Consider the following 12479-nt stretch of genomic DNA (forward strand, 5'->3'; position numbering starts at 1 on the left):
CCTTACATTTCAGCCTCCTGAGTAGCTAGAATTATTGGTTTGAGCTACCCAGCACCTGGCTGGATAATGCATATCTTAACTCATTAAACTACATAGCCACATTAAAAAAGTATTGTTCCTGCTCTTGAGCTGCCCATGTCAATAAATAGGATCTATCATCCAGATTTGAAAACTCATAATCACAGAAGTATATTTTTTAACCTATTTCAAGTTACTGAGATGTTGAATTTTCTTTCACAATGGATAAACAATGTAATGGTTAAGAGCAAAATTCCACAGTAATAGAGAACCTAGCATGTGTGAGTCACTGTGCTCAATCCCTAACACCAGCAAATCCCCAGCAAAGAGGAAACACTACCATAAAGATTCTAGAGCTAGAATGCCTGGTTCTGCTCCTTATTAGCTGATGACCACAGACAAGATCTGAACTTTTAACAGTTCAGTTTCCTATCGTAATAACAATGCCATGGTGTTATAGTAGAGTTAATGAGTGAATGCTTATATCCAGTCATTTCCTTTTATCACCATTCTTATAATCTAGACAAAATCAACCATGCACCTTTTCCAGAATGTATCTAGTATTCTTCATATGTACCTCTTGGCTTGTGCCACTCTCTAAACCTGGAATGTTTCCATCTACTTTTCAATGATCTTTTTGCTGAGCTTGTGAATCAGATAACCTGTCTTTTGTGAACCTTTTCTGATCACTCTTTGAGGGGATCTTTTTTCATGTGTGTATGTGATTTAACAGTGCCTGGCCACTGTCTCTGAGCTTTTGTGCTCAAGGTTAGTGCTCTACCACTTTGAGCCACAGAGCCATTTCTACTTTTTAGTACTTAACTGGAGATAAGAGTCTTACTGACTTTCCTTCCTGGGCTGGCTTTGAATCTTGATCCTCATATCTCACTCAGCCTCCTGAGTAGCTAGGATGACAGGTATGAACCACCAGCTGGAGAATCTTTTAATTCTTGGACTAGTGTCTGGAACTTACCATAGGTTTTTTTTTTTTTTTTTATCTCCTACTAGAAATATAAATTTATTATGAACAACAGCATGTACTAATATGACTAGAAGATTGGGAATAGGAAATGGGGAAGACATTTAGAGTAACATTTATTGAGTACCTGTGCATGCAGACTTATTGAATACCTAACCGTAGGACCTTTATATATTTGGTCTTTTATTTCTTGTAAAAGGTATTTCTTTTAGGAGGTATTACCCACATTTCATAAATTAAAATATGAGATTCAAGCTAGGCACCAGTGGCTCACGCCTATAATCCTAGCTACTCAAGAGTCTGAGATCTGAGGATCGTGGTTCAAAGCCAGCCCAGCAGGAAAGTCTATGAGACTCTTATCTCCAAGAAACCACCAGAAAACCGGAAGTGGCACTGTGGCTCAAGTGGTTGAGCACTAGCTAGCCTTGAGCTGAAGAGCTGAGGGAGAGCATCCAGGACAAGTTCAAGTCCTATGACTGAGAAAAAAAAAAAAAGTTTCAGTGAGGCCAAATAGTCATCCAAAGTAACAAAGCCAGTAAACATATTCATATTCTTTCCTTTTTATTATGCTGGTTATCTACAAGTTATATATTTAGGGCTCATGTTTATATACACACAAAAGCACATTCATTGCTTGTTATGCCTATGACTTTAGGTTTTAATTTTTTTTGTAGTACTGGAGTTTGAACTCAAGGTCTCCTGATTTCTAGGCAAGTATTCCATCACTTGAACTATGTCAATTGCCCCAGGACTCCAGTTTTTATTAGCAGAAATTACATTTCAGTAGTTATAGCTCAGGATGTCAAATGTATAGAACGATCTTTTAATTGGTGTATCAACATTAGTTAATAAGTATTTAATAAAATGAACTGGGTACATTAACTTCTTGGCCTGGCATATATTATTAAGACAATCAAAGTTCAGAAAATGAGGCATGTTCCTAGTTACCTTTACTACAATGGCTTCCATTTGATTGTTTACTGATAAATTCCAGACAGACAAATTGACATGGGAATATATATGATACTAAGATATACAAATATTTTGCCAATAAACACTGACCGAACACTTTTCAATGATGGCTCATGTGAAAAGTCAAAGTTACCTCAAATGTTTGTCCTTCTAAGTCCTTTGCATCACACCAGTTTCCCCAGGGGTCCCGTACCCTACGTCTCCTTGCACGCTATAAGAGGTTTAAAATAAAGCAAAACGATTAACCTGGAGAAATCACAGCACATTAACATACAAAATTTAAAACAATGACTATCTAAAATGATTACTTTATGTAAACTTAGAAATTCATGTTCAAAATAACATTACTGATATCAGAGTAAGTTAAGAGGAAGAAGACTGCAGAAAAAAGCAGGGTATAGGCCTGGAAGTGACAGCTGGGTTTATTCTTAAAAGTTAGTGATGATTTTGTATATTTTACTTCCATTTCTTCTTTAATTTTCAGTTTCATCCATAAAATACTGTAGACCATCAGCAAAATGAATTCTCTCCAACCTTCTCTACTAAAAACTTTGTAAGGACATACAGAAAAAAGAATAATATTGAGAACCAGAAACAAAATTACTTCCTGGCTTTAAAGTAAAAAATTCACTGATTCTATTACTAATGTCTAGTTTTATAAACCTCATTATTGAATTGTTTGAAATGGACCAACTGCCAAAGGGCATTATAGTACTCATATTATCTCTACCTAGTTATTTGAAAACATTCTTAGATAAGCACATCTAGGTAGAAATGATTTATACTTTAAATACTCAGAAAAATAGCTACTCAACCATCTATACACTTTTATTCTCTTTCTCTTACACTACATGCAAAACTAACAAGATCTTTTTATAACTCATAAGAGACTTACTGGATAACTTTATTTTAAAAATATGATTCACCAATTTTTAAACATTTTAAAATTCACTGATTTCAACATATGAAACACAAAGAGCAATTATTCCAAAATGGAAGAGAAAAAGAAAACTGAACCATAAACCATATAGCTTTAAAAGACAGATTTATAAATCAAACTGAATAGCTGAAGGCCATGTCAGAAACACATTATGGTTCTAAATGGTTTGTAAGTCAATTTTGAGAGCTTGTTTCGTCTTGTATACCAAATGGAAATTGGAACAGAACACAGAAAAGTGCAAGAGAAACCAGTCCTTCTAACAAAGTCATTTGTAAGCAGATATAAAAAATAGGCAAGGGGCTGGGAAGGTGGCTCAGTTGTAGAGGGCTTGCCTTGCATGCATGAGGCCCTGGGTTCGATTCCTCAGCACCACATAAGCAAAAAGAAAAAAGCCGGAAGTGGCGCTGTGGCTCAAGTGGTAGAGCGCTAGTCTTGAGGTAAAGAGCTGAGGGACAGCCCAGGCCCAGAGTTCAGGCCCCACGACCAGACTCCCCCCCCCCCCAAAAAAAAAAACAAATAGGCAAGCTGGGCACCATTGGCTCACACCTGTAATTCTAGCTACTCAGGAGGCTGAGATCTGCGGATCATGGTTCAAAGCCAGACTGCACAGGAAAGTCTGTGACTCTTTTATCTCCAATAAAGCACTCAGAAAACCAGAAGTGGCACAGTGGCTCAAGTGGTAGAGCGCTAGTCTTAAGCTGAATTGCCGAGGGACAGGGTTCAGGCCCAGAGTTCAAACCCCATGCCCCACAAAAAAATGGCATACCTTACTAAAGTAAGGAATACAGTGAAAAGACCACTAAGCAACAAAGCTGACTGCTTACCATAGATTGCAAACGCTGGGCAAGTTGGTAAGCTTCTACTGCATCTTTTCTGTCTCTGATTCGTACTTTATCAACTGGTTGTGGCTTGTTATATACAGCTTGTTCTATTGGAATTCAGAAATTATAAAACAATGTATCATTTGTGAAATATGTTCATTAAGTAGGACAATACATTTATAGCTGAACTCCTGTGATTGTTATTTCATGATCATACATCTGGTGTGCTATCCTGCCTTTCTCAAATAAAGCATTGCTATAATTCTAAAAAAAAAAAAAATTTAATAGCCTCAATATTCAGGGCATTGGGCAAACCAGGCCACTGAAATGAAGAGCAGACCTCAAGGCAGATGTGTATTCTCTATATAATATGAAATCATTTCTATCAGCGAGTTTTGTAGTTGTTGTTTCACTTTCATAGACAAACAATCACAGAATCCTGTTCTTTAGCTATGGAAGTTTTGTAGTTGTTCCTTCGTTTTCATAGACAAACAATCACAGAATCCTGTTCTTTAACTATGGAAGTTTCGTAGTTGTTGCTTCATTTTCATAGACAAACAATCACAAAATCCTGTTCTTTAACTATGAGTGGTGAGGTTCCATTTACCTTATGACTATACACAACTATAACTATTAGCTTTCTACAAGTTCTTGTCATGTTAATTCAATGAGAGGGTAGAATACATTTTGAAATTTGCATACTAATCAACTCCAAACTTGATTAAGGTAAAAAAACTTTTTTCAATGAAAATATTTTAGTGCTTTTATTACATGTAAGACTCCTACACTATTTCCTTTTATTTAATCATTGCTAGATACCATTTCCAGTGGGAGTTCAGCACAGGTTCAGTAATCATTATGAAAAACACTTGGGACAAGAAACATTACAAATTTCAGAATTTTTTGTATTTTAGAATATTTGTATAAAATGATCCCAATATCTGAATCATTTTAAGTGCTATACTGGCCTCAAGTTGTATTTGCAAATTAGATAACTTTTCACTACTTTTCCTAAAATTATATTTCCACTTGATAAAGAACTATGTTCCCAAATTGTTTCTATTTAGATCAAACACTTTTAAAATTACACTTTCAATTTTTACTGTAGATAAAAAAGAAACAGTTCAATCAAAAAAATTTTACAGCAAAATCTTAATATAACACATCTATTCCAAAAAAACTATGGTATATTGTGAATTTTACATACTTAAATCTACTTGAATTGTAATCGCCACAGAAATTAAAAGGTGCTATCAGGATAAAAAATGTTGTTGGGTTTTTATTTTTACCACATCCAAAATTGATTGCTCCTATCAACTCGAGGTATGTATGAATCCGTCCAATACAATTAACATCCCCACAGTTCTTCAGGCCAGGACGTACTGAGGTCTTATTTAAGTATTTCGGTTTGCATATCTCCCTAATTAAGAGATGGAAGTAAAATTATTTTGGATGAATGAAAACATGCAAAAAAGATTTCTGGGGAAAACGTCTAATATATAAGAAACCTTAAGAAAACCTTATTTTACTCCTCTCAATGTGTAAATGTGTAGTAAATATAATACTAATACCCAAGTGTATTTTTTTCTGAAATAAGATATCTTTAAATGACTCAATAACTTACAAGTACATGTATTGTGCTATTTTCTCTTATAGGTATCATTCTTTTTCCAATGTTAAAATCCATAGATTCCAGTTTTCCTAGATTTTGAACTCAGAAGCTTCACAGATCTAAACTCAAATCAACATCTTTGGACAGAAGGTTTATTTGTCTGAAAGAATGTAATACTAGACATTTCCAACTGTTTTTCCCATATGGTGCAAATCTTAGGCCTCATACATGCTAAGTGTTCTATCAGTGAGCAATATAATCAGCTTCTACACGTTTCTAACTCTTAGTATTACTACTTACATATTACTCTACCTCTGCCAAACAAACATTTAGCTAGCTCATAAATGTTTGCAAGTTTTACATTCATTTTGAATCATGATACCAATAAATATTAAGTGCTCATTCTCAGTAACAAACAGAAACAGGTATACAGGAGACTCCAGTGGAATTAAGAAACTCATGAAGACTATGAAGGAAATAAAGAGGCTCATATATGAGCCTAAGACATGTATTTACTGAATGAATGTAAGGAGTTGTGCTAGGAAACATAATTAAGGTTTGAGAGTAATAAAAAAGTTAGTATTAGAAACGAGTTTGTAAGTAACTTATTGTGAGTTACACAACTACCTTCTTTACAACTTTATAAGATACATTACTCTCATTTTAGAAGTGAAAGAACCAGTGGGTTCACAAGGCATTTACTTAAGGAAATGAGTGAAACAGGATTCAAGAACAGATACTATTAATAAGTATTCAGATATATATTTTATCCTATATATATTTGTGCGTTGTATACCAAGCACTGTTTTAGAGAATAGGGCCAAGTTCCTGACTTTACAGAACTAATCTAGTGGGGGAGACCATCAAATAATCAATGAATAATGTATACTACATTGCCAGACTGAAATAGTGCTAAAATGAAAAAGAATAAGAGGACTAGAATATAAAAAACAGGCACAAATTAGGCCTTTCTTTTTTTTTAAATAAGTTTTTTTAATGTGTTTAGGCCTTTCGAAACACAGAACAAATTTAAAATCATAAATCTCATGAAGTCCAGAGAAAATAGAAACTTCCATATAAAAGTTTCAGGATGTCTTGAGAGAAAAGGAAACAAACTGTACAGACAGTAATAGGAAAGCAAGAAAGAACATGTCTACTAAACAATATCATACGAGTATACTGACTTTACCAAAAGATTATCTAAATCAAAAGGCTTTAAACAGAACCCAGTAATCTACACAATGGCAAACAAGTGATAAGTACTCTCAAGACTTCCATTCATCTAAGACAGATGATATATACATTCAATAATCTTTTCTCCATAACAGAGCGCCTTCTATATTTGAAGCACTGTCCTAGGCAGTAGAAAATTACCAATAAACAAAACAGAAATCTGTCCTCTTGTTGCCAGTATTCTCAAAATAAGAAGACAATATATTTTCAGTGGTGATAAGTTCTATGAAGAAGATGAAACAGAAAACAAGAAGAAAATACATTTTAGAGACGGTGTCCAGAGTCCTTTCATTTCTCTTGAGGAGACCTGAATGAGTTAAGAAGACAAGACTACCAAGATCTGGAAGGAAAGATGCAAGATAGAATCATCAAGGCTCTGATTTTGTGAAAACACAAAATCAAGACTGAAGTACCAAATTAAGACTGCAGACTCAGTGGCTATGGCAGTAGATGTCAGTATTCCCAGCATTTAGAAGACTCAGGCCAGAAAATCACAAGTTTGAGACCAGCCTGGATTATACAATAAATGTGAGGCCAACCAGGTTGTACAGAGAGACCTTGTCTCAAAACAAAAAACAACAAAAAAGACTCTGAAATCACCTTCACCTAGGGTGACCCGGAACAAGTTCTTTATCCTCTTATCCTGTGACTCTCATTTTCCTCATCTGTAAAATGAGGACAAAGTTGTCAAGAGGACTAGAGAAAATTTAAATATAATGCATGGCATTTGGCAAGAATTCAGTAACAGCATTGCTTACTGCTTTTTTAATTTTAAAAATTCCCCTAGACAAAGAGTCTACTGCATCTGCTTTTATGGAAGGATACTTTCATCTACAAACAAATCTGGCAGGCCTCTTTATTTTTAAAACTTAACTCCCTATCATTGCTCCTTTTTAAAAATCACCACTCTCATCCCTATTTCTTAAGAGAATAGATTTGAATTCTGTTGAAGAACACTTCTTTTGGTTTTCACACTGTTCTACTAAATCAGCATGTTTAAGTAGAAATACTGAGATGATTTCATGAATTATGGTAATGCTTTACAAAATTACTCCCAATTTCATGAATTATGGTAATGCTTTACAAAACTACTCCCATATAATTTATAGTACCTATGTAAATTATTTTGCCTGATTTAGAATCTAAAATTTAAAGTAATAAATTTAATAATCATAACATTAAATACACAGATTATACCTCAGAGGTCTCTAAGTAACCATTAGCAGTTATTCCTTTTTTATCATGATGCAATCCTTAGCCAGTAGTCAAACCTTTAGTAGTTTAACCAGTACAAGATGACCATGTATCAAGATCAAGAACAAAAGTTCTTCTTTCAGCATATGGGCATCTTTAAAAGCCAAATGTTTAAGTGATATTAACAAGTGATTGATCTAACAAGTTCTTTTCTTTTTTCTGATAACAGTCTGAGATTATAGCAGAAAGCTAATGCAACAGGACAGGAAAATTCTTTTTTCTTTTTCTTTTATTGCCTGTCTTAGGGCATGAACTCATGGCCTTAGTGCTATCCCTGAGCCTGTTTGTGCTTGTGGCTAGCACTCTACCATTTGAGCCACAGTGCCAGTTCCAGCTGTCTCTTAGTAGTTTATTGGAGATAAGAGTCTCACAGACTTTTCTGCCCAGGCTGGCTTCAAACCACGATCCCCAGATCTCAGCTTCCTGAGTAGCTAGGATCACAGGCATGCGCCACTGCACCTGGCTAGGAAGATTCTTAATATAACAGAAGAAAAAAAAACAAGAAACAAAGCAGAATCCCTGCAAAGGAAATGGGAATCCTTATGTAAAGATGGCCTTATACAATTCTTAAAAAAAAAAAAAGAGTAATAGTAATTATGAATGTTTAACGATGGTTTGATTAATAAGTTATTAAGAAAAATTCAACTTTCAGAGTATTCAGGTTAATAAGGTGAGAAGTGCCTTCTTTTGCTCCCTCTCTCATGTAGTTCCAGTAAAATATACCAACAATTTAGAGTGTAAATTTCATGCATCAGAAAATTCTTGTATCCTCATGAAGCCGAGTTCTGCAATCTAAACAAATTTCATGACACCATGCCTTAATCACCAAATGTTTCCTTCTCTTTAGTCAAGACATATGAATAAACCTGGAAAGACACTGTTGCCTAGGTACTTATTATATATTTATAGTTTCCCAACACTGTCCTAAGAAATTGCTTCTTAAAGCAATCATCAGTCACTTTTTGTTTCAAGCTCAAACACTCTAAGATGGATTATGCTAGCAGTAGCATTTTACAAAGTCCACTATGACAAACTTTAAATCTTGACTACTGAAGTGATAATAAAGATGAAAGCTCTCTGGATCATTTGCAAAATTTTAAATTCTGCATAGACCTGACTAAAATACTTGAGTGTAAGGTTTTTAAAACAGCATCTAAATAAAATGTAATACTTACCACTGATCCAAAATGTAATTTCTAATTTTCAAGTAACGTTCTGGTGTTTTAGCTTGTCGCCCCTCAAAAAACTCAGGAATTGCTTGTTTTTCTTCTTCTTGAATGACATTTCTATCTATTTCTACTTCTTGTTCTGGTGGCTTAAGCTCTTCTTCCTCATGGCTTTCTTCCATCATTTGGCAAGGAGAATGAAAAAGCATTTCATTATCACTCATATCTTTCTGCCTTTTACAAGGCTCTAGAGAAACCCACTGTCTGGCATCATCTAGCATTCCATTTTCACCTTGCCCATCAAAGCTTTTAATCTGTTTATATTTCTGATCAATTAATTCAACTGAACTTTTGTCACTGTTGCTCTGTTTTCCAGTCTGTAATGCAATTTCTGAGCCTGAAAGTAGTTCCATTTCTTCTTGTTTTACATTCTGAAGATATTCCTTGGAAGATTTAGAAAAGGGACCAGACTCTGGGTGTACAAATTCTCCATGACTGGTTTCATTTGTCTTACTATCAGCAATGTCTAGTGAGAGAACACTGCTAGAATTCTGTTGTGGTGGTAGGGAAATCAATTCATCTACCTCATCTGTGATATCTACTTCTTCATCATCAGATAATGTTTCAATTTTTATAGCATTCAAGTTGGGATCAGCACGCCCCCTGAGAGATGACAGTGTCCATTCCTTTGCCCCTTTATCTTCATTTTTAACCTGTAGATTAATGTTGCTCTTCTGAGTTGACATTTCTGTCTCCAGACCCAGTTTCACCTTCAGAATCAGAATAAAATCCCCATAATATTAAGACTTTGAAATTTAATGATCCAGCAGACATAACATATTAACAGATATAAAAATATTAAACTGACTACATGTTAATCATACTTAACCTGACATTATATTTTCAGTATGTTTTAAATTCAGAAATAAACCATACTTTTTCAGGTTCACTGAATGCAGTTTCAGCATAATAGTTTGTATTTTAAACCACAAAATTATCTTCAATATGTCCTATTACAGAAATATTTATCCTCTTATAGATAGAAATAACATTTTTCTACAGAGGCAATGAGTAGGTATGACCTTTTCCCCTTGGTTTGTGAATAGGTTGGTCGGGGTTGAAACGAAGGCCTCATCCATGTTAGAAGTGTGCTATATTACTGAGTTACATCTCTGCCCTTGAATATAACTTGAAATGAAAATTTTGAAGCTGGAGGTGTGGTTCGGTTTGTAGAGTGCCATCAGCAAATGAGCAAAAATGTCAGGTTCAAGTTCTAGTCCCAGTCTTGTACAGAAAGAAAAGAAAAAAGAAAGAAAGAAAGAAAGAAAGAAAGAAAGAGAAAGAAAGAAAGAAAGAAAGAAAGAAAGAAAGAAAGAAAGAAAGAAAGAAGAAAGAAAGAAGGAAGGAAGGAAGGAAGAAAGGAAGGAAGGAAGGAAGGAAGGAAGGAAGGCAGGCAGGCAGGCAGGCAGGCAGGCAGGCAGGCAGGCAAGCAAGCAAGCAAGAGAATCTTTATAATAAAGTTTCTGATAAGCCTTGTAAATGGTAGCAAGGGATATGGTATCTTTCAGTGAGAAACTATTTATAGATCCTTTACTGAATCAAGTTCTAAGATCCTATATTTGAGGTTAACTGGCTTACTTTGTAGAAAATACAAAGGCAGCAGGAGGACAAGAAAATTAGCACATACAACTTTACAATAGGCTTTAACAACCTTCCCATTTATGTGCAGTCTCCTGTTTACAATCTTAAAATTTCAGATGAAATTTTGCTTTGGGTTCATGAAATACTAAGTCTGTTATAATACTGAAGTATATCCTCTACCCCTAATCTTTGAATATAACTGAGGACCATGGTGATAAAATAACCAGGTAAGCTTTTATTTATTTATTTTTTATTTAATACCTCAACCTTATTTAGCTACCTTGAAACTACTTTTGGTAGTTGAAAATTGAGGTATATAATGAATCTATTCCAATACTTACCACTTATTCCTAGCTAACACTATGCCAGATCTATCTCGTATACAAGGTACAATACATTTATATTAAAACACGTTTCACTTAAGATATTCCCAAGTTTTATATAATTTTTCCTAGAACTCAAATAAAACATGCTAAAAAAAATTCCATATATCAACCAGGAGCTGGTGGCTCATGCCTATAATCCTAGCTACTCAGGAGGCTAAGTTCTGAGGATCATGGTTCAAAGCCAGCACAGGCAGAAAAGTCCTCGTGAGACTTTTATCTCCAGTTAACCACTCAAAAACTAGATGTGGAACTGTGGCACAAAGTGGTAGAGTGCTAGTTTGAGTAAAAGGGCTTGAGGTCAGCACCTAGGCCCCACAGGCCCTGAATTCAAGCCCTACAACCACAAAAAAAAAAAAAATCCATGTATCAAAATCACACAGCTGAGCCAGGTGTGGGTGGCTCACACCTGTAATCCTAGCTACTTAGGAGGCTGAGATCTGAGGATCATGGTTCAAAGCCAGCCTGGGCAGGAAAGTGTGAAACTCTTACCTCCAATAAACCACTAGAAAGCTAGAAGTGGCGCTGTGGCTCAAGCAGTAGAGCACTTGCCTTGAGCTGAAGAGTGCAGGGACAGCACCCAAACCCAGAGTTCAAGCGCCACGACCAACCCTCCCAATCACAGAGCTGCATCAGCACAAATTTCTTGAAAATTACATCTTTCTAATCAATGTAATCAGCTGTATCTAATCAATGTAATTAAAGTTTTTGATTCTTAAAAAAAATTGAAAAACTTGTGATTAAATAGATTCCATTATCATTTATATTATATTTATCATTTATATCATATTATCATTTATATATTATAATATTATATTATATCATTTATATTATCATTTATAAGCTCTAAAAAGTTTATTCTGAAGTTTCAATAATACCTATACTTAAAATTCTGAAGTTTCAATAATATATATATATACTTAAAAGAAAACATTTTCAGAGGAAACAGTAAGATAAGACTTCTAAGAGTTTCTCTTTGGAAGATTATTTGCTGTATAGGATGCCACTGACCACTTATTTGTTTGGCTGATAAAATTTCAACAATAGGATTTAAATGCTTATATTAAATAAATATTTCCACTCACCATTTTATCTTAAATATTGCTGTAATTAAGTAGGCTATTTCTATTCTGCTTACCTTATTTTTAAAGTACTGTCTGGCATAACTCTTCACTTGTAAAACAGTACGGCTTCCAATTAGCTTTGCAATTTTGGTCCACCTTCGGCCAAATTTAGCCTGTGATATCAAAATGGAAAAATACTCTTTTCAGTTAGCTCACTTATATTTCAAGCAACTGCAACATTTCAAAAAACAACAAATGAAAAATTCATCTTATCTATCTTCTAAAGCAAAAAATGAAACCCCATCAACAGATTCAGCTTTTAAAATCAAAGCTTACCTTCCTCATTGAACTTCGAATTCCAAAAATTGAACAAAATGACTCACAATACCTTTCTGT

General features: G+C 34.6%; 1 protein-coding gene across 2 annotated transcripts in view; it reads right to left on the minus strand.

Annotated features, from left to right (window-relative positions):
- Positions 1 to 12479, minus strand: part of Mysm1 (Myb like, SWIRM and MPN domains 1) — a 39808-nt gene that overhangs the window by 15678 nt on the left and 11651 nt on the right. For both annotated transcript variants that reach the window (XM_069987157.1, XM_069987156.1), the window contains exons 7-11: positions 12158 to 12256; positions 9005 to 9765; positions 5020 to 5150; positions 3734 to 3837; positions 2103 to 2180 (exon numbers count right to left, since the gene is read on the minus strand). In XM_069987157.1, coding sequence (XP_069843258.1) covers positions 2103 to 2180; positions 3734 to 3837; positions 5020 to 5150; positions 9005 to 9765; positions 12158 to 12256 — 1173 coding nt within the window. The remainder of the gene's footprint in view (positions 1 to 2102; positions 2181 to 3733; positions 3838 to 5019; positions 5151 to 9004; positions 9766 to 12157; positions 12257 to 12479) is intronic.

Source organism: Dipodomys merriami, unplaced genomic scaffold (genome assembly GCF_024711535.1).
Source record: "Dipodomys merriami isolate MVZ:Mamm:240054 unplaced genomic scaffold, mDipMer1.0.p SCAF_34, whole genome shotgun sequence".
Lineage (NCBI taxonomy): Eukaryota > Metazoa > Chordata > Mammalia > Rodentia > Heteromyidae > Dipodomys > Dipodomys merriami.